Source organism: Perna viridis, chromosome 7 (assembly GCF_037379345.1).
Source record: "Perna viridis isolate PV_CMFRI_1.1 ecotype Kerala chromosome 7, ASM3737934v1, whole genome shotgun sequence".
NCBI classification, from domain to species: domain Eukaryota; kingdom Metazoa; phylum Mollusca; class Bivalvia; order Mytilida; family Mytilidae; genus Perna; species Perna viridis.
Window position 1 is genome coordinate 44,135,488 of NC_142451.1, and position 22,058 is coordinate 44,157,545.

General features: G+C 34.3%; 1 protein-coding gene across 2 annotated transcripts in view; it reads right to left on the minus strand.

Moving 5' to 3' along the window:
- Positions 1-1,682: 1,682 nt before the first annotated feature.
- Positions 1,683-22,058, minus strand: part of LOC148612854 (macrophage mannose receptor 1-like) — a 70,717-nt gene continuing 50,341 nt past the window's right edge. For both annotated transcript variants that reach the window (XM_088594687.1, XM_088594688.1), the window contains exons 29-42: positions 19,562-19,606; positions 18,330-18,508; positions 17,932-17,999; positions 17,508-17,608; positions 16,976-17,119; positions 15,907-16,029; positions 15,031-15,197; positions 14,030-14,129; positions 12,098-12,333; positions 10,971-11,139; positions 9,325-9,597; positions 7,540-7,716; positions 4,773-5,075; positions 1,683-3,255 (exon numbers count right to left, since the gene is read on the minus strand). In XM_088594687.1, coding sequence (XP_088450813.1) covers positions 3,053-3,255; positions 4,773-5,075; positions 7,540-7,716; positions 9,325-9,597; positions 10,971-11,139; positions 12,098-12,333; positions 14,030-14,129; positions 15,031-15,197; positions 15,907-16,029; positions 16,976-17,119; positions 17,508-17,608; positions 17,932-17,999; positions 18,330-18,508; positions 19,562-19,606 — 2,288 coding nt within the window. In that variant the 3' untranslated portion in view covers positions 1,683-3,052. The remainder of the gene's footprint in view (positions 3,256-4,772; positions 5,076-7,539; positions 7,717-9,324; positions 9,598-10,970; positions 11,140-12,097; positions 12,334-14,029; positions 14,130-15,030; positions 15,198-15,906; positions 16,030-16,975; positions 17,120-17,507; positions 17,609-17,931; positions 18,000-18,329; positions 18,509-19,561; positions 19,607-22,058) is intronic.

Below are 22,058 nucleotides of genomic sequence, written 5' to 3' on the forward strand. Positions count from 1 at the left end.
TTTTTTGTGTGTTTAATTTTATACCTTTACCTTTTATTGGAATCACCCTATGTCTGTCCGTCATCCTGTCCCTCATTCTGTCTGTCAGAATTTCTTAACTATTATCTCAGCTCTAAATGGAGGATTGATTTTAAATTTGGTTTGTGGCTTTATATAAAGATAAAGCATGCATAATGAGCACTATTGGATGCTTCCCAATATCAACAACAGTTTTATTTGACTTTGCCACCTTTTCACTTCATGGATCGTTATAGAAAATTTTAGATACAAACATCTTTTCTTCCAAATAGAAGGATTTATTTCTTTGGTGTGTGGCTTTATATAGATATGGCTTACATTTTCAGTGATTCTGGGTGGCAATTGATATCAGCTTCTTGTACAAGTGGGGGTATACCTAGTACAACAATGTGTGTAACTTTATGTTATAACCAGCTTTAACAAAACTTGAGGATTGAATTTTTGTATGTGTCTTTTGATTGGCATGGGTCACAAAGCAATTTCAGGAATGACAAAATGTGTCAGAATATAAAGAATATTGGTCAGGGCAGTTTCAGAAGTAAAAATAAAGGGGGGGTCTGTGACCCAGTAATCAAGATAAAGAAAGGTAGGGTGGTTTCCAGGCTATTAGTTTCTCAACTTTGCCTCAATTTTGCAATTTTTTTTTTTAAATTAAAAATTTCCCATAAAGTGGGGTTTAAGTCATGGAAACCTCCCCTAGATTCCCCACTGTGGGTGTTCTCAGGTATAAGGATGAATTGTCATCCTCATATGAAATAAAATGGACAGAAACTGCTTAAGAATAAGGCATTTATGGAACATTAATTGATACCCCGCCACTTTATGGTGAAACAAAAGGCTCCCAGGAGCCTGAATCGCTCATCAAGTTGAATTTTGACTTTCAAAGGCAATATATAAAACAAGAAGTTGTCCAACAATTTTGACTCAAAAGACTTTGGTAGGACTATCATAAGGATCATTTCAGCAGTTGAAAGTTTCTTTCTATGTATCATAGTTTTGAAGATATTGGCTGAAAACTACAAAAAAATGTCATTTTTCCCTATTCAAAGCAATAACTCTTACAAAGAGTCGTCTGACAACTTTTATCCCTGAAGGCTTTTGTAGTCCTAATAAAAAGGATCATTTCAGCTGTAAAAGAATTTGGCTAAACCTAACCGTTTTGGAGATATATGCGAAAAACTACTGTCTGACCACTATGTTCTATTTTTAGTAACAGTGGCCATGTTTTTCAATGGATCAAAAATCTATGCATAATACAACAAGTCGCATTCATACCAAATTTGGTTCCCATTGGTCAAGTAGTGTCAGAGGAGAAGATTTTTGAAAGAAATAACATTAAAAATAGTTAAAAAAAAACACCAAAAGGGGCAATAACTCCTACATGGCTCAATGGAGTAAATGAAATTTGACCACAGATAGATCTCATCATGCTAAACACTTTTCCAATTGGTCAAGTAGTGTCAGAGGAGAAGAGTTTTCAAAAATTGATAACGATGACAGACACAAAGTGATGGCAATAGCTCATAAGGGGAATGGCAAAATATTCAAAATGGTCTATCACGAAAACTACTTTGGGGAAGGACAGACGGACCGAAATGCCACTATTCTGAAGGTATTATATAATACCTTGAAACTTTGTGTGGTGAGATATAAAAACAACCATAACATGTTTAAAATATAACATTTTTTAATTTGCTTTACTGTATTGCACTGTTATAAATTAAAATAAAAATATTTGAGTATTTCAACAATATACTATTGCACCAAATATACGTGTATATATGCAATTATTGCACAATAATTCTCTAAATACAACATCACATAAATATGAATAATGTAACAAATGCTGCAAAAAATGGTCTCCTCATAGTAAGTCTTGTCACATGACTTTGAGATTTTATGGACCTCTAAATCTTATTCAAAAGCTGTTTATAGAATACAGACTACAATCCTATCAACAAAAACCTCTAATCTAGGACTTACCACTGGAATAGGTATCATTTTCCTGCTTGCAAATATGTGAATAAGTGGGGGAAACAAACATAATAATATGGTAAGTCCATAAAGTTTACATTACAAATTATATGGAACATCCTTGTCCTATCATCTTATGTAATTATTTTTGTACTTGTAGAATAAATGCATGACAAATATGGTTTTTATATGTCCTAGTGTATCATAATCAAGGGAACATTCCTTATATACATAAAATTAGGTCACAAAAGGTCTTAATTTTTTCAAAAGCAAAATATATGAATAGGGTGGGGTTACAAAATCCCAGCAGCACCCTCTATCAAATGACCATTACAGTGGCCATCCCTTGAGAATGTACCCAGAATCCCAGCAGCACCTTCTATCAAATGACCATTCTGTGTATGAATCAGGCAATGGGTGGCACATCATATTTCCTAATTTGGTCTTTTTTTGCCACAAATATACTCAATACATCTAGAAAACAACTGACAAGCTATTTAAGTTTACCCTGAAGCAACTGTGACATAGATATTTTTTGACTGCTTATATAAGGAAAAAGTGTGGGAAAATTTTCCCACCATTTTTCCATAATGCATTTCAACTAAATTTGACCTATCAATATCTTAAAACGGCAAACTTTACAAAGACTTTGATAGCTATTTCTGGAGGTTATCAGGTATGAATACTTGATTAATGCAATAAAATCTTTATGTGCCACACCTTATATACATTTTGCCTGATTCTTAGGCAGAGAAGTACTTAAAATTTAATTGTAAATATCAAAATCTGAAACATATTGTCTTCCACAACTATAAATTTGGAGTTCCTCTTCAAATATCAATGATAATACATGTAGATGTTTATGAAATATGACACTTATGAACACATGACACAAGAAACAGGTATGAAATACAGTATTGGTCAATAGATAAGCACTTTCATAAATACAGCAGCACACCTGTTCACTTCCTAGAACTCTACAATCACAATGGCAGTCAAGAGTTTAATGTCAAAATGCATCCTAAAAATGCTAATATCATTCAAATTGCCAGCTTTCCTTCTACCCATCTGTGGCAGTATTGTCAATATTCACTCTCTCGTTTCCTTTTGAATATAAGGCATTGTCAAATCCTCCTCCTCCCAATGATGGCGAGGGGTTCCGTTTCTTCCAATACAGAATGCCAATCATGCCAAGCACGCCGATGACGGCTACGACAGTTATTAAAACACCAACTAGTGCACCTCCACTTAAGCTATTTTTATCTGTAAAATGAAATTTGAAGATGATACAAAAGCACGTTTTTACCTCCTTCTTTTTTCTCTTTTTGTCAGAGAGAACTTCACACTTCTGAAGAACTGAGATATCATTTCAATCTAATAGAGAAACTGGGTAACTTACGAAAACAACTTTGTCATTGACAGGAAGACAGATAGGCCAAACAATATGTTTCTCTGTACAAGAAAAATAATAATTTTTAATACCTTTAGTGCCACTACCAGTATCTTTGAATCAGGCAGTGGGTGGATAATGGCTGAAAAAATAAGCTTCGAAAAAAAAAATAGTTGTAATGTACTGCATAAGATCACAAGACAAAAAAACTAGAGGCTCAAGAGAGCCTGAATTGCTCACCTGGTTAACCATTTGCTTATTTGAAAAACTTGAGGAATGAGACAGGCTAAGTTAAAATCAACTTAATTGTCAAATGCAGGAAATGCTTTTCATGACCTGAACCAGAATTCTGCTAAAGGCAACAATTTTTGAATTTTTTTCAAAAACCTGTCTTATGACCCTGAAGTTCCATTTTTAGTATAGGCAGCCATATCTATTCATGGATTAAAAATCACAAGTCATTTTAAGCACAATACACTAAAGAACTTTTAGGCTTATTTTCATTCAGTGATCTTAAATGGTTTTAGAGAAGAAGATTTTCAAAGTTGTACATGTGAAAAAAAACAACAAAAAAACTGTTTCAGGGGTCGTAACTCCTACATTAGTCAATGAATGGTTTTGAAAATTTCGGCATAGGTCCTTCTCATGATGCTTAACAATTTTACCCATGCAAGAAATTTGGTTAAGGCAACAGTTTTTGAGTTATTTGCAAAAAACTGCCATCTGACTCCTATGTTATAGTTTTAGTAACGGCGGCCATGTTTTTTCATGAATCAACAATCCCAACGGTCATTTTGTGTGGGATACCCTAAGGAACATAAATGTTAACTTTCATTGAATTCTGTGAAATGGATTTTGAGAAGAAGATTTTCAAAGTTGCACATGCGAAAAATGCAAAAAAAAACTGTTTCAGTGGCCATAACTCCTACATCAGTTGACCAATCGTTTTGAAAATTTTGGCGTAGGTCCAGCTCATGATGCTAAACAATTTTACCCAGCCAGAAATTTCCTGAAGGCAACGGTTTTTGAGTTATTTGCAAAAAACTGCAATCTGACCCCTATGTTCTATTTTTAGTAACAGTGGCCATGTTTTTTCATGGATCAAAAATCCCAATGGTCATTTTGTGCAGAACACCATAAGAAACAATCATGCCAAGTTTAAAACCTGTCAGTCCAGTAGTTTCAGAGGAGAAGATTTTTTTTAAAATTTGTCCATGACGACAACCACAACGATGACCACGATGACGGATGCCAAGTGATGGCATAAGCTCACATTGCCTTTGGCCTGGTGAGCTAAAAATAAGATCATAAGACCCTCCCCCCCCCCTAAAAAAAAAATATAGGGAGGCAGTTGTAATTTGAAAATTAAAATCAAAGATTATGTACTCACTGTTAACAACCCTAGTCCTAGCCTGGGGAGCATTAGGGCCATTAAGGGCTCCATTTGCCCTTGGAACTGTCACTACTTGTGGTGGTTTGTTGGTGACAGGGTTGATATTGGGCAGTGTTGGAATTGTTTGTCTTCCAGGATAAGGTGTAACCGGTTTAACTGTAATCCTTTTTGTTGTTGCTGGCTTCAAAGTATTTGGGTTGACTGGTCCCTGAGTTGGGTTAGTTGGCACTGTTGGGTTACCTGGTCCCTGAGTGGGTGGCCCTTGTGTAGGAGCTTGAGTGATTTGCGCCGCTCCTAGAACTAAAAATCAAAAGAAAAATGTACCGTAATCCCTCTAAATTTAAAAAAAAAATCCTATGATTGAGTAAATGATTGATTTCAAAAAAAGAATATATCACCTAAAATGATAGGTACTCATTTATTGGCAAATGAACTAATTAGTTTGTACTAATTGTGATAGATTTGATCAAAAACCATATAGCGAGTTTTTAGGGCGATGTAAAATTTGGTGATTTTGAAGCAAAAAGGTACACCAAAAAATTATTGGCGTTTCTTATTTTGGCCGATGATAAGTGTTGCACTTAAAGTACTTAAGCCCAGAGCCTGTTTTGCAGATTGACCATTAAAATGCACTAAAATAATCACCCTGAGTGCTAAACTAACCTGCTGTATGGTACGAGATCTACAATTGTATTAGATCGGAATGTGGTACAACATTTTTTTGTAGTTTTTTGTAATAAGATCCTGTTAGTATGAGTTTATGAAAAATAACCTACTAGTATCTTGTTCAGATGAGAAATAAACAACCACGCTAAAATTATTATGAAAAAATGTAAATTAAAAAAATAAATAACAGAAAATTTAATTAACTTTCTGACATGTTGAAATCAGGTGGTTTACAGTTTTACAAGAATACAAATGTTCAGAATGGCAGGAACATGCATTATTGGCATTTGTAACTCACCACTTATGATGTTGTGGATATGTATCCATGTTATTTTGAATCCTTAGTATCTGAATGTCAAACTGTACAGATGTAGTTTCTTCAAGTAAAAACTAAACCATAAACACAACAGGGAGTACTCAGATCAAACCTTTACAACATTTTAACCTCCAAAAGACTTGTCATTAACTCTATAAATTTATTTGATCAAAGGATTTTTCAAACTTAATCTGTACCTCATCTAAATATGTTAAGACAAACCTAATATCAAGTCAATGTCTAAAAACACTTCATAATGACTCCATAATATAGTGAAACAAAATAATGACCCTACAGATAAAATCTAAATCTGTCTTCACAATAAATGACATTCACATTCACTTGCTCCTGGAAAAGTTCTTAACTCATATTGAGGTCAACTGGGGTCAACAGGTGTCAGATCAGAGACTTTGCAATGAGAGGGAATAGGTAATAGAACTGATCACTACAAAGAATTTTTAAATGATGCATATATCATATAAGCATTTCAGATATTTTAATGTTCAGAATGCGTATTTCCACATAACTTTAACTGTATTTGTACCCTACAAATCCAATATCCATTCTTTGTCCAACATGATACCATTAACTAGTTTCCACCAGATTTGACATTAATGGGGGAATGTGAAAGTCGTCTATACATCCATTGTCTTACCTGCTCTTCCTTTACTGATAAATGACATAGTTTGATTACAGGGTATATCAGTCAATTGGGGATGTGAAAGTCGTCTATACATCCATTGTCTTACCTGCTCTTCCTTTACTGATAAATGACTTAGTTTGATTACAGGGTATATCAGTCAATGGGGAATGTGAAAGTCGTCTATACATCCATTGTCTTACCTGCCCTTCCTTTACTGATAAATGACTTAGTTTGATTACAGGGTATATCAGTCAATGGGGAATGTGAAAGTCGTTTATACATCCATTGTCTTATCTGCCCTTCTTCACAGACATTTGACTTAGTCTGAGTACAGGGTATATCAGTCAACAGGGAATAAGAAAGTTGTCTATACATCCATTGTCTTACCTGCCCTTCCTTTACAGGCATATGACTTAGTTTGATTACAGGGTATATCAGTCAATTGGGGATGTGAAAGTTGTCTATACATCCATTGTCTTACCTGCCCTTCCTTTACAGACATATGACTTAGTTTGAGTACAGGGTATATCAGTCAATTGGGGATGTGAAAGTTGTCTATACATCCATTGTCTTACCTGCCCTTCCTTTACAGACATATGACTTAGTTTGAGTACAGGGTATATCAGTCAATTGGGGATGTGAAAGTTGTCTATACATTCACTGTCTTACCTGCCCTTCCTTTACAGACATATGACTTAGTTTGAGTACAGGGTATATCAGTCAATTGGTGATGTGAAAGTTGTCTATACATTCACTGTCTTACCTGCCCTAGCTTTACAGACATATGACTTAGTTTGAGTACAGGGTATATCAGTCAATTGGGGATGTGAAAGTTGTCTATACATTCACTGTCTTACCTGCCCTTCCTTTACAGACATATGACTTAGTTTGAGTACAGGGTATATCAGTCAATTGGTGATGTGAAAGTTGTCTATACATTCACTGTCTTACCTGCCCTTCCTTTACAGACATATGACTTTGTTTGAGTACAGGGTATATCAGTCAATTGGGGATGTGAAAGTTGTCTATACATTCACTGTCTTACCTGCCCTTCCTTTACAGACATATGACTTTGTTTGAGTACAGGGTATATCAGTCAATTGGGGATGTGAAAGTTGTCTATACATTCACTGTCTTACCTGCCCTTCCTTTACAGACATATGACTTTGTTTGAGTACAGGGTATATCATTCCACTTAGAGCTGTCCCTGTACATTTCCACACATTCTTCATTAGTAGCATTAATTGGATCTGATGGCTCTCCTTGATTCCAGTATGTGTAACTAAATGCTGTAGTGTCTGACCACAAGAAACCACCTTCAGAAAAGGAAACAAAATTTGTTATTCCAGGAGTTAAAATTAGGAAATACAAGCTGGTCGCTAAGATCATATTTTTGAATAATATTTTCTATATGTTCAACTTAATTTTATCAAAAGTTTGGTACCCTAGCCAAACATCTAGTAGCCAAGCGCGACAGCTAATTTTTGTCCATGTACAATTTCATGGAAATGGGAAAAGAGATGGTGGAACTGTCCATGTGAGATCCTACAGGACTTTAAGAATCTCAACAAGCAATGGGTGGTGGAGCTGTCCACAACAAATCCTCTAAGACTAATAATCTATACATGCAGGATTCTTGTGGACTTTAATGATCCCAACAAGCAAGGGGTATTGGAATTGTCCTTTAGGACATTAACAATCCTCACAAGCTAGAAGCAAGGGAACTATCCATCATACAGGGTTCTTTATGACATTAACAATCCCCACAAGCTAGAAGCAAGGGAACTATCCCTCATACAGGTTCCTTCAGGACATTAACAATCCCCACAAGCTAGAAGCAAGGGAACTATCCATCATACAGGGTCCTTTAGGACATTAACAATACCCACAAGCTAAAAGCAAGGAAACTATCAATCATACAGAGTGCTTTAGGACATTAGCAACCCCCACAAGCTAGAAGCAAGGGAACTATCCATCATACAGAGTCCTTTAGGACATTAACAATGCCCATAAGCTAGGAACTGTCAAGTGGGATCTTTAAGAACATTTAAATAATCTCCACAAGTAATGGGTGGTCAAACTGTCAGTGACAGATCCTCTAGAACTTAAACAATCCTCACAAACTAGGGACATTGAAACTGACTCCATCATGCAGGATTCTTGTGGACTTTAACAATGCCAACAAGCTAGGGGCATTGGAACTGTCTATCATTCAGGATTCTTGTGGAGTTTAGCAATCCCCACAAGTTAGAGGCATTGAAACAGTCCACCATGTAGGATTCTTTAGGACATTAATAATCCCAACAAGTTAGGGGCATTAAAACAGTCCACCATGTAGGATTCTTGTGGACTTTAACAATACCCACAATTTAGAAACATTGATACAGTCCACCATGCAGAATTCTTGTGGATTTTAGCAATCCCCACAAGTTAGGGGCATTGAAACAGTCCACCATGTAGGATTCTTTAGGACATTAATAATCCCCAAAACAACGGGTGGTAAAACTGTCCACAACAGATCCTGGAGGACTGTCGACAACAGATCCTGGAGAACTTTTACAATCTCTAAATGCCAGGATGACGGACCTATCAATGAAAGATCCTCTAAAACATAAATAATACCCACAAACAAAGTGTAATAGAACTGTCATATGAGATCATCTAGGTTGTTAACTATGCCCATTTGAACATTTTAAGTTAACAATATGTAAAATATACCAAAAACAACCACAATAGCTACAGTCAGCTTCACAAATATCAGTAAGCACAAAATTCATCAAATGTTTTGACATCACATGTTCATTTATTGTAGTGACAAAAAGATGAAATCCAATACTGAATCATAATATGATCCAAATATCTGAAGCTACATGCATGTATACTGGTATATTCAGACAATAAAAACTTTTGTTTCCCTAACTTACTATTGATTCCTTTAGTAAGGCCAATCCAAATATTGTGAGCTGTTCTCTGTCCACTGGAATCACGACTGTTCATCATGACACTCCAGACCCATAGTCTTTCTTCATCTGATGTTATACTGACCAGATCCATCTGTCGTTTATTACAGTTAAATCTTGCCATTGGCCATGACTGGTAATTGAATGGACTAAAGAAATAGCAATAGTCTCCGTTGATGACTTCATCAGGGTTACGGCAGTGACCAAGTGGGGCAGGTGTGACTGGTGGAGGCTGGACTGTTCAAGAAAAAAGCACCATTTCTTTTTTATTTATGCTTCAGAATTTTTGATTATTTTTTTTGCCTCCAATTATCTAATGTTAAATTTCAGTCAATATTTTTTTGTATATAAATAAGTGTGATTAATTTCACAATCCCATCTGTTTATTAGAAATGTGCTAAATGTTTCAAGCTATAAAAATAGTCCATGCTTACTATAAACCAGAAAAACTGTGAGAAAAGCTAAAAAAGAAAACCCTGCTCCCCCCTCCTGGTTACCATATGGTCAAAATATTAACTAAATTGTCAAACAGAAAGATGATATCTCTAAAGCCTGAAATCAACTACTACAATATGACAAACTATAGTTTTTAGCTTAAACAGTATTTAAGTACCATTCTGTGTAAGAATCAGGCAATGGGTGGCACATCATTTTTGCCTAAAATATATTTAGCACATCTAGAAAACAACCAAAAAGCTTCTTAATTTTATCCTGAAGCATTTGTGACATAGATATTTTTTGACTGCTTACATAGGGAAAGAGTGTGGGAAAATTTTCCCGCCACTTTTTCATAGTGCATTTCAACTGAATTTGACATATCAGTATCAAAAAGGTAAATTTTAGTAACACTTTGATGGTTATTTCTGGTGGTTATCAGGGATAAATACTTGGTTAATGCAATAAAATCTCTGTGTTTTTTTTTCCTTCATGTGCCACACCTTATATACATTTTGCCCGATTCTTAGATGGAGAAGTACTTAAAACATAATTACATAAGTGATGCAAACTAGTATACATTAAATTCCAAGAAGGATTCAGAAACAAGTTTTGGAAGAACTTAAATAAATCTGTCTCCTGAAATATGTACAGATAACAGACAAATGGAGAAATGAACAGAGTGATACCATGAATACCTCCAGCAAAGCAAGGAAAACTCTAATTAGTAAACATACTTTTAAAAGTCTAAATTCTTAAGTGAAAGTTTTTGTAAGAATCAGGCAAATTGGGAAAAACCAGAAAACTGACCATTTGACAATATAATTTCACTCAAGGAAGCTTTCTCTATTTGAAAATACCTCTGTTCAACATAATGTAAGAAAAATGAGGTTTTTGACAGTTATCTGCCTTTAAAATGCTTATTTGCAGTGCATTTCAGTGAAATTAAAACCCAATTTACCTTTTTCCTTGATTCTGATGGTGCAAATAGTCAAATTAAATTTTCAAACACAGAGTTTTTTTTCATACCACGTTTCATCCACCACTTGATTCTTACAAAGACTGCTACCAGTATTTAAAATATCTTCAATCAAATTCTTTAAATTTCATGATCTTTATGAATTTTCCAAGACACCTAATTTTTCAAGTTCTGTGGTGCCAGACTATAACCTTACCAGAATTTATTTCACAAACATATCCTAGTGCCAAAGTGCATTGTGTGTTATCCCAGTTCCCATTTGTCATCTTGACACACATGTCATTAGGTCCTGTACTTGGCTCAGCTGATCCCCAACGTGTGAATAATACTGGCCAACTCTGTGGCCATGCAAATGCCTTAGAATACTGAAATAAAATAAAAATAATATTAAAATGGCTGAACAGCCTGAACAATGAAAACTGAATGTTTAGAAAAATAACATGAACTTATAGATCAGTGAGATGTGGTGAAACAATTTGTTTGATTATAGAGAAAATCCCTGAAAATCACTATAGCAACCAGAATTTCTGGATCCACCACAGCAAATACAAATAGTACAATATACTGGTACAATGTAATTTTCTTATGGACAAATCATCCTTTACCGGCTTGGTCCAGAATGAGTATACAAATTATTACCTTATAAATACATGCAATGGTTAAAACTGCTTTTTTCACGAAGTTTCTTAAAAACAATCATTGTGTTTTGGGATAAAAACTCCTACCCTTCACATGAAGGGAGTTTCAGTTATTAATTAATACTCCCAAATATGAGTGTAGTTTTTCATGCTTAAAAGAACTCAACCAAATTTCTTTTTAAAATACAAGGATGAAATTTCAGCCAAACCATGACTCGTACCCAGGCTTAGAAATCTTTACAATCTTGTGGTAAATTTACAATAAAGTACCAGTCTTCATAAATAACAGGCCAGAGGTGATACATGCATCTAAAAATCCTACAAATATTCTCTTTTATTTCTACTTCAGAAACAGATACAGACCACAAAACAATTTCTAGTTAGTCATTTGGTTGTTGCACTTTAGAGACATATCATATAGATTGTATACTGAATTGTCACATTGCAAGAGTTTATGATCGTCCTTGATTAAGTAAATTTGTGTGGGATATGGTTTTCTCCAATATACTGACCTGTATACATAAATCTGTAAAATTATGGAGTAAGTAGACTTTAAAAAAAGCATCGTTTGTTTGATGGGTTTTTCTGTATCACTTCTACCATTGGTATTGTCTGAATTTTAAAAGGAATGGTACTTAAAGGGTATTCATAGAGGATTGCAGAATTTTATTTAAACAAAATATACCATGTTATACTGCAGACCAATCCAGTAATCAAAATTTGGTCCCATCTGTGACTCAACGAAATAGTTTTCAGCATTGGAGTTCACGATAACAAGTGTTCCACCATCACCTTGACAAAGATTATTTGCCATCTGCCAATTTTGTCCTGGTGTCTTGACAAACTTGTAGCAGCTAGTTCCATGGGAAACATAGCCTGGCTTACAATTACCCTGAGGAGATGGAGTCTGTTTACCCTGACCTATAAAATACATTTCTTACCATAAGATTAAAAAACAAGTTTCCTCAATGGAAAGAAATAAAAAAATATAAACAAATTTACAATATATGAATAAACTCTAATAGGGGGTGCCTCACACTCCTACTGGTATGACATCTATGGCAACATCCAACCTGTCCAGCCTAGACATATATTTATATAGAAAAGGCATGACCTTCATCTAAACTGACAAAGAAGTATGTGACTTTGATATGTGTATTGCAAATTTGTATCATGTATCGGTAGAAATAATTTTTTTACCTCTTTACCATTCAATATGAAAAAACATTGAATTCTTCTTATTATGCAGCATGGTCTTTATATACCCATTTACCATGTGAAATGAAAAATCATTTTTACCTATCTTACCATATAGTATCAATTAATCTTTTGCATGTTTATACATTTAATACAAATCAAGTTTTGGCTTGCTTTACCTTGACATTTAAAGGTGTTAGCATGTTTTACCAGGCAATTTGATTCAAAAATGTCCTTCTGGTACATAGAACAGAGTTTTTTGTTTTGTTCAAATAGATCTTCAGGCTAAATATCATATCATTGTACTGTGACATTCATACAACCTTACAATTTTCTAATTGGATGATTCTTTACTATGTCTAGAAAGTTCAAGATAGATTACTGGTCATGGACTTCCTTTTTTAAGTCGCTAATAGTGTTAGCGACTTCTTGCACTCATAATTTCTGTATTTAATATTCGCATAAGATTGCATTAATGTGTAGTTATACACCACATAATCCAACAGATCTTCGCCATGTTCACTGCCACAGTGTCATAGTTCTAGCTTCATATGAGATAAAAATGTACCTCTTAAATATCATACACGTGTGTTCTATGTGTGTTTCTTGCTTGTATGAGAACGGGAAGTTTACATTAGCATGCCCTGATATTTATGAATATTCACTGCCAGCTGCTAAATCTGGTTCATAAACTGGTTCCCTGTCAATATCATAAGCGACCCAAAGATCGCTACAACGTACATTTTTAAAACATATCATACACATGTCTATGCATGTTTTTTGCTGGTATTAGAACAGGAATTTACATTAAAAGATAAAATGATTGGTTAGAATTGAATTTATGTAATATTACCCAGTTTCCGTTCAAACACAGGCATTTGTTACAATTGATTATATAAAGGTCATATATATTACCAGGACACCAATATCTATACATAGCCATTTGGGTCATAATGGTTACGAAAGAGTACGCAATAATATAAAGGGAACCAAGATTTTAGCGGAAGATCATATTGCATTCGTATCATTTCGGATGTTTAAAGTATGTCAAAATCAGTGACAGTGAATATTTGACGATTGGCGACTTTGAAGACTTCAGTCTTTGATGAATCCATTGCTGCTTTTTAACAGAGAAATGTTTCATTTAACAACTAAAAGGAAACAAGACATGTCCTTAAATCGATGCCTGTCAAACCCAGACAAAAAAGGACTAAGGTTCAAATTAGTGGTGGTCCAGGCCCTTCAATTTGCTGACCCAGGACCTTTAAAATTCATAATCCTGGACCTTCAACCAAATTCACTAACATTATATTGTGGACTTTTGGTGCTTCCCCTATGGTCCATTGATTTTAAACTTGGAAAAGTCTGACCCCTTTCTCTATTGAAAGTAAATTCAGACCCCTGATTAAATGGAAATTACTTTTGGGTCCTTGGCAAATGACATTCCTTGGTGTATTACATCTGAGGTCATTCCAGGCTCCAGTGGCAATACCCTTGGCATACATCTCCACACAATCTTCCTATAATAGGTAAAATTTTAAATTATTATTTTTATCGATGTTGTGTTCACGTCTCTGAAATTTCAATTAAATCAAAATGAAGTGTGGCCAATCAGTACCAAAAAGCAAGAAAACACATTATCAGATAGATAGTAGTGTTCTACCGAATTTTCCCTTTGTCAAAGTTTTTCGATAATTCACACCGTGAAATAAATTTGGTAATTTCATTTACAGACTTTCTCCAATCAAAACATCACAACAGGAATATCAATCTGCTGTTAACAAAATTTAAAATTAAGGTTGAAAATAGCAAACAATAATGAAGAAAATCTATGTAATATATAGGCTAATTATTTGCTTATTGTGAATTACACTGAAATATAATCACACGGATTATAATCTCATTACTGGAAAAAAGGGAGGCATTCAATCCATCCAAATCCTCTGCTTACAATACCAGTATTTACGTCTAAACATATATCAACAGCTTTGTGTTTGTTCAGAAAATAAAAAAAAAATCTCCCAAAATAAATGAAAAATTTAGAATTTCACACATAATCATGTAAGATATGTGGAAGGTTTTTGGTTTAAATTACTATGTTTTCTGTGAAAAATACTAAAAGATTGAATTTTTACATAAAAAAATTGCTTTTACATAAATGTCTTCCACATGAAGACAATGTAAATAGGAATGAATCTTCCACATAAACTGAAAGGTAAAAGGTATCAACAACCAATTTTTGTGAAGTCAGATATCAATTTGATTTTACTACATCAATTTTCACAACTAACACTCGATCTGTTTTACATGTATTCTATAATGAAAAGACTTATTTACAGATTTTTTTCTTGCTCCTAAAACTACCAAAAAAAAGATGGTTTACTGGCTGTACATTTCAAGACTGTAAATAGGAAAACTTACAGTACTTCCGCCTCCCTGTTGTGATCTGCCGTTAGGTTCTCCAGTATTCCAGTTTGTGTAGAGGAATGGTGAATTATCTTGCCAAACAAATCTACTATGATGTCTTACATTGTTTAATCCTATCCAAACATCACTGGAGAAACCTGCGATTAAGGAGGCGGTAAATGCTGAAAAAATTAAGAAAATATATTGACTACCTGTTTTTTTTACTTTTATACTGCAACATTCACTGACTGCATATTTACAAAATATGGACAAAAAAATATAAACCTAAGCATCTGCAGTGGGATAATTCAAATATACTAAAACATGGCCTGTGAGATCTGATGATGTCACGATCACCTCAATGTTTTGACAGATAATTTTGAATATCTTGTCTTGGGGAAAAAGTAAAGATTTCGAGTATTGTTTATATTAAGCCCTTTCCGCACTTCATTGGAGAAACACTGAATTAAAAATTGGAGTCAAATTTAAAAGTAAATGCTGATAATAATTAGAAAACCTTGATAAAAATTGATGGCATTTTGAAATCATATAAAAGTTTGTTTTGATATTAAAATGTAAGTCTCCCATCTATTTGGCTGAAAATTCAATTCCAAGAAAAGATTAGCATAAGAAAACTACAGTAAAACCTGCCTAAACCAATCTCCACCGGGACTTGGATTGTTTTATACAGGTGTCTGGTTTACTTATGTTTAAAATACTGGTACATTTGAATTAATACAATGGGACTTTATTGTAAGTGTCTGGTTAAGACAGGATTTTGGATTATTCAGGGTTTGGTTTAGAACGGTTTCACTGAATAGGCAAATGTTGTGGTGGACAGACAGACAGATGCACACACAGACACACATATAGGCAGGCAGGCAGGCTTACCCTGTTCCATTTCATTATTGATAGCAGCAATATCATATCCAGTACCAAAATTTGTACAGTATTTGCGAGCTGACTGCCAGTCCATTGGGTTGGTACTGTTACTGGCAAAGAAACATTTATTGCCTGAAAAAATACAAAACATTATAACAAGAGGTTTCATATATTCATGTGATGAGAATTTAAAAGTCAGTATGCGTGAGAATCAAATAGTAGGTATGACAAGGTATGAAAAACCCCATCATTCTGAAAGTTGAATTTGACAATTTGTACCATCAGAATCAAGGAAAAAGATACAAGATTTTCCATATCACTTTGGTAAAATGAATAATAATTTCATTGAAATATACTGAAAATGAATGTTTCAAGGACAACTCAGTCAAAGCCTCATTTTTCTAACAATCTATAGAAAAATTTTGGAGCAAATCCAGTGATGCAGAGTTAAAGAAATTGTCTTTTAAATAGAAAAAGCCACTTTGAGTGAAATAACATCGTCAGATTGATGGGTTTATGACATTGTTTGTTTCTGATTGTTCCCATTCTGCCTCATTCTTACAAATACTTACACTTAAGGATGGAAGGACAGACTGACATCATTACATGTATATTCATTTACCACTCTGCTTCTGAGCAGAATATATTCAAAGATTAATATAGAACATGTTTCTCATTGTGCTTGTTATTAGTCAAAGACTCTGATAATGGCCCAAAAGCCTAAGCCAAAATTATGATACCAGTTCAGGTTTCAGTGATATTTCAATAAGTTGGTGATAAACTGCAATAAATCAAACTTACAACCTATCATATCAAAGCTACAAATATACAATATTCTTGTTGTAAGTTTGAATTAGAAAGACATTACCAATTTTTTATCAAACAAATGGACAAGTAATGTTGTATAGCCCCCTATACTGAAAGTGGAACAAAGTTTTTCTGTTGATAACCTTTATTACTTTTTTCATCTGTTATTTCAGACTTACTGTTAACATATTCTAAATAAATATGTGACATTTGTAATACCCCATGAACCAAAATACAGAGCATCTATGTATCTTCTTCAAAAAATTCTTACCATAAGGATCTGGAGAGAATCCTGCTACTGCACAACCACCCGATATGAGCTGCGGAGGTTGAGGAGTAACTGGCCCTGCTGAACCTATGATTTTCTTACAAATAAATCCTAATGCCTCATTGCAGTTGTCATCATTCCAATTTCCTGTAAAAAAAGAGGAAATATTCTAGTTCTATTTCATTAATTCTAATACCCACCATTATGTTTCAGTCTATGTAAGAAATTGTCAATGAAGAGGAGGCACGGTCAATAAAACCTCAAAATCTCATATTTTTGCAACTTGATGATTATTTGAGGTGTAAAAATTCAAACCATCGATATAAATTGATTCAGTACTTTGATAAACATATTTGTACGAGTACGTAAATGACAATGTTTGAAAGTTTTCCATGTATTTGTATATGTTTATAAATGACCTTGTCTTAAAATTTTTAATGTATTTGTGTAAGTATATAAATGTGTTCCATGTATTTGAAATGACTTTGACTGAAAGTTTTCAATGAATTGTATTTCTATATAAATGACAACAAACCATTAAATGAAAGTATTCCTCCACATCTTTCTCCACCGAAAGCATCATTTGGTTCATTGCCATTCCAACTTGTAAAATCTAACACTGACCCATCTGTCCATCTAAAATACACACAGATATTACATACACATTTTGGTACTTAGATGGAGAAAGCAAGAGGGGAAGATGCATGGAATATGTTGCACTCTCACCCACTCCTCTTAGGAAACTTCTAATTCATTCCGAGCATGTGTATAAAACGCAGGTAGAAGTCACATGAAAAAAAATAGCGGCTTATACACCGGAATATACGGTAGTTTCAAAAGAAACTTTAACATCTAATGGCTTTATTCAATTTCAGCATCATAACAAATAAATTAATAACTTTAGTTGATAATTTGTGATTTTCAAATTTCTTTCATTATGAAACCTATTGTACACTTACTTGTATTTCCCTGGCTTCTGCAGTTCATTGAGACCAATCCAGAACTCATTTCTGTTCAATTTACTGACCTAAGAAAAAACTTTTAACATTAATGTAATATACATCATATGGAAATACACATTATGGGAATACACATCAAGGTAATACACATCATGGCCATACACATGGTAATACACATCATGGCAATACACATTATGGATAATACACATCATGGCAATACATATCATGACAAATCACAATAGGTATCAATATGAGAAAGGCCCTACCTTAAATTAGTTGAAAGATAAAAAAAAATAGCATAAAAAATTCAAATTAAAATCAGTGTTTGCATTGTGATAAAATTGAAATTTTATAGAGTAGGGCATATCTTTTGTAACTTTTGATAAAACAAGACATACCATACTAAGTAGAAGATTATTCTCATCTCGACTGTGTATACTAGCCAGGTTAGCACCATTAGTGATACAGTACTGCTGAGCTTGGTACCATGACAGAGAGGAATTAGCACCATAGGTTGGGCTTATCAAATAGCATGCATTGTTATACAAGATCCAGTTACCAGCTCCACACTGAGTTGCTAAAGTCATAGTAAAAAGGGAAATTTACTGCAACTGCTACTATTACCAAACTAGTTTCTGAAAATTCCACTAGTTATTAAAAAAAGTATTTAATAGACAATGTGACAAAATAATGACATCCTCTACTCCGTTTAAACTCTAAATATGGAAATCCTTGCAGTTGAATATTGCTAGCATCATATAATACATATCTTCCTTCGTGCACATCTAGATTTGATACCCAGTGTTTATCTAAAATTCCATTGAAATCCTTTGAATTGTTTAAACTGAGTTTTTTTTTTAAGATTAGTAAATCAATGGATGGACAGACAGCTACAGACACAATGATGTCTTCATGTCCAAGAATGTTTTTACAATGTCGACAAAAGTTTATTAATGACTGACAGACAGACAGACTGACTAATCGACACAAGAGATACCTGTATACCTACCAAAATTGTGTTAACAGGCACCATATAACAAGTTATTATGGCAGGTGAAAAATTTGGTGACTATGAAACAAAAAGGTAATTGATGTTTCTTATTTTGGCATATGATAAGTGGTGCATTAAGTACTTAAGGAGATAGACCTAGGGTAAGGGACACAACTCTTAAAAATCATTGGAATGTTTGTATTCAGCATTTTATATCAATCTTATGTAAGCATCAAATTAACTTGGATTCATTTTATTCTGTTTCAAACAAAAGCTTGAGTGGCTTTGGTGAAATTGAATATAATACAAACATATCACTGATTTCATGAGTGATGTTCCTTACCCTATTTCTACCTCCTTAAGCTAAGATATTTGCCAGAATTTTTTTTGGCCTTTTAAGACGCACCACTAAAATATGCCAAAATTAGCACCCCACAAAAATTACCCACTTTACAGCATATCAAAACAGCTTTGAATCAGAACATACATAGAGAGGCAGTCTGACAAGACACAGTCTAATTATAGTAAGACCCTACAATTTTTATTTGTTTTCCTTGTAAATAGAAAAAAAAAAACACAAGGTCTGGTTTTAATTAGACTAGACAATACAAAAATGGCTGGAAGTATGTATTAACTTACTAGCTTGTCCAGTAACTGGTGCTGGTGTTGTAATCAGTGCAGTCCCTACAAACATAAAATATGTAGTATAAAATTATATCTGTATTTGTTGGGAGAGGATACTAGTCCTGTACACAGAAAAAATTGCAACATATGTTTTTTTTTTGTACGTTTTGAAAAAAAAAGCATGAAAATATACATGAACATTTGTCATATGTTTAGGATCGTCATGACAAACATATGTTAGGACTGCCCTGACATACATATGTTAGAATCACCATGACAAACATATGTTAGAATTGCCATGACAAACACATGTTAGGACCGCCATGACAAACATATATTAGGACCACCCTGACAAACATATGTTAGGACTGCCCTGACATACGCATGTTAGAATCACCATGACAAACATATGTTAGAATTGCCATGACAAACACATGTTAGGACCGCCATGACAAACATATATTAGGACCACCCTGACAAACATTTGCTAGAACCCCCATGACAAACATATGTCAGGATGCCATGTCAAACATATGTTAGGACCACCCTGTCAAACATATGTTAGGACCACCCTGACAAGCATATGTTAGAATCGCCATGACAGACATATGTTAGGACTGCCATGACAAACATATGTTAGGATCACCATGACAAATATTTGTTAGGATTGCCATGACAAACAGATGTTAGGACCTCCATGACAAACGTGTTAGAAAAGCAATGACAGACATATGTTAGGACCACCCAGACAAATATATGTTCAAACCGCCATGATAAACTTATGTTAGGACTGCCATGACAAACATATATTAGGACCACCCTGACAAACATTTGCTAGAACCCCCATGACAAACATATGTCAGGATGCCATGTCAAACATGTTAGGACCACCCTGACAAGCATATGTTAGAATCGCCATGACAGACATATGTTAGGACTGCCATGACAAACATATGTTAGGATCACCATGACAAATATTTGTTAGGATTGCCATGACAAACTTATGTTACAACTGCCATGACAAAAATTTGTTAGGACTGCCATGACAAAACATGTTAGAATCGCCATGACAAACATTTGTTAGGATCACCATGACAAACATTTGTTAGGACCACCCTGACAAACATATGTTAGTACTGCCATGACAAACATTTGTTAGGATCACCATGACAAACATATGTTAGGACCACCCTGACAAACATATGATAGGACCGCCATGACAAACATATGTTAGAATCGACATGACAGACATTTGTTAGGATCACCCTGACAAACATGTGTTAAGACTGCTCTGAAAAACATATGTTAGGATCACCATGACAAACATATGTTAGGACCACCCTGACAAACATATGTTAGGACTGCCACGACATACATTTGTTAGGATCACCATGACAAACATATGTTAGGACCACCCTGACAAACATATGTTAGTACTGCCATGACAAACATTTGTTAGGATCACCATGACAAACATATGTTAGGACCACCCTGACAAACATATGATAGGACCGCCATGACAAACATATGTTAGAATCGACATGACAGACATGACAGACATTTGTTAGGATCACCATGACAAACATATGTTATGACTGCCAAGACAAACATATTTTAGGACCATCATGACAGACATATGTTAGGACTGCCATGACAAACATATGTTAGGAATGTCATGAAACAGATCAGCCCGAAACAGAATTAAAACATGAAAACATATGTTGATTTTTTCCCTATGAACCTGTGTTTGTTTTTTAACAGAGCTTTTGCTTCATCTGTTTATAAATAGATTCTCCTTCAGTAATCAGTGGTTGAGCCAATTTTACCATCATTTAAAATCAAGAAGTTAGTTTCCCCTAGGAAATCTACAGAAAATGTAAATTGGTGGGAAAACTCTCATACAAATTTAATCATATCCCAGTAGTTAAAAGTCACCTACATTAGTAGTCACTAGATTGAGAGAGAAAGAATGAACTTCACAACACTTTTATCCTTTGATGTTGACTGATGATGTCAATCTACAGATCACAAAATTTTAAAAATTACTTTCAGGAAATAGACCTAGAGTAAGGGACATAACTCTTTAAATCAGTGATATGTTTGTATCATATTCAATTTCAACAAAGTCTATCAAACTTTCATTTGAAACAGACTAAAATCAGGCCAAGTTACTTTGATGCTTACATGAGATTGATGTAAAATGATGAATACAAACATTTCAATGATTTGTAAGAGTTGTGCCCCTTAGCCTAGGACTACCTCCTTAAAATAACAAGAAAAAATTAAGTGAAACCTATCTAAACTTAACCTCTTTTAGACTTTAAAACTGGTTCAGTTCAGACAGGCATTTGGTTTAGACAGGTGTTTGGTTTCAACAGGTGTCTGGTTTAGACAGGTGTCTGGTTTCAACAGGTATTTGATTTAGACAGGTGTTTGGTTTTACAAGGTTCAAAATACATTGAATTGATATAAAGGGACTATACAGTGTCCAGTTTAGACAGGTGTTTGGGTT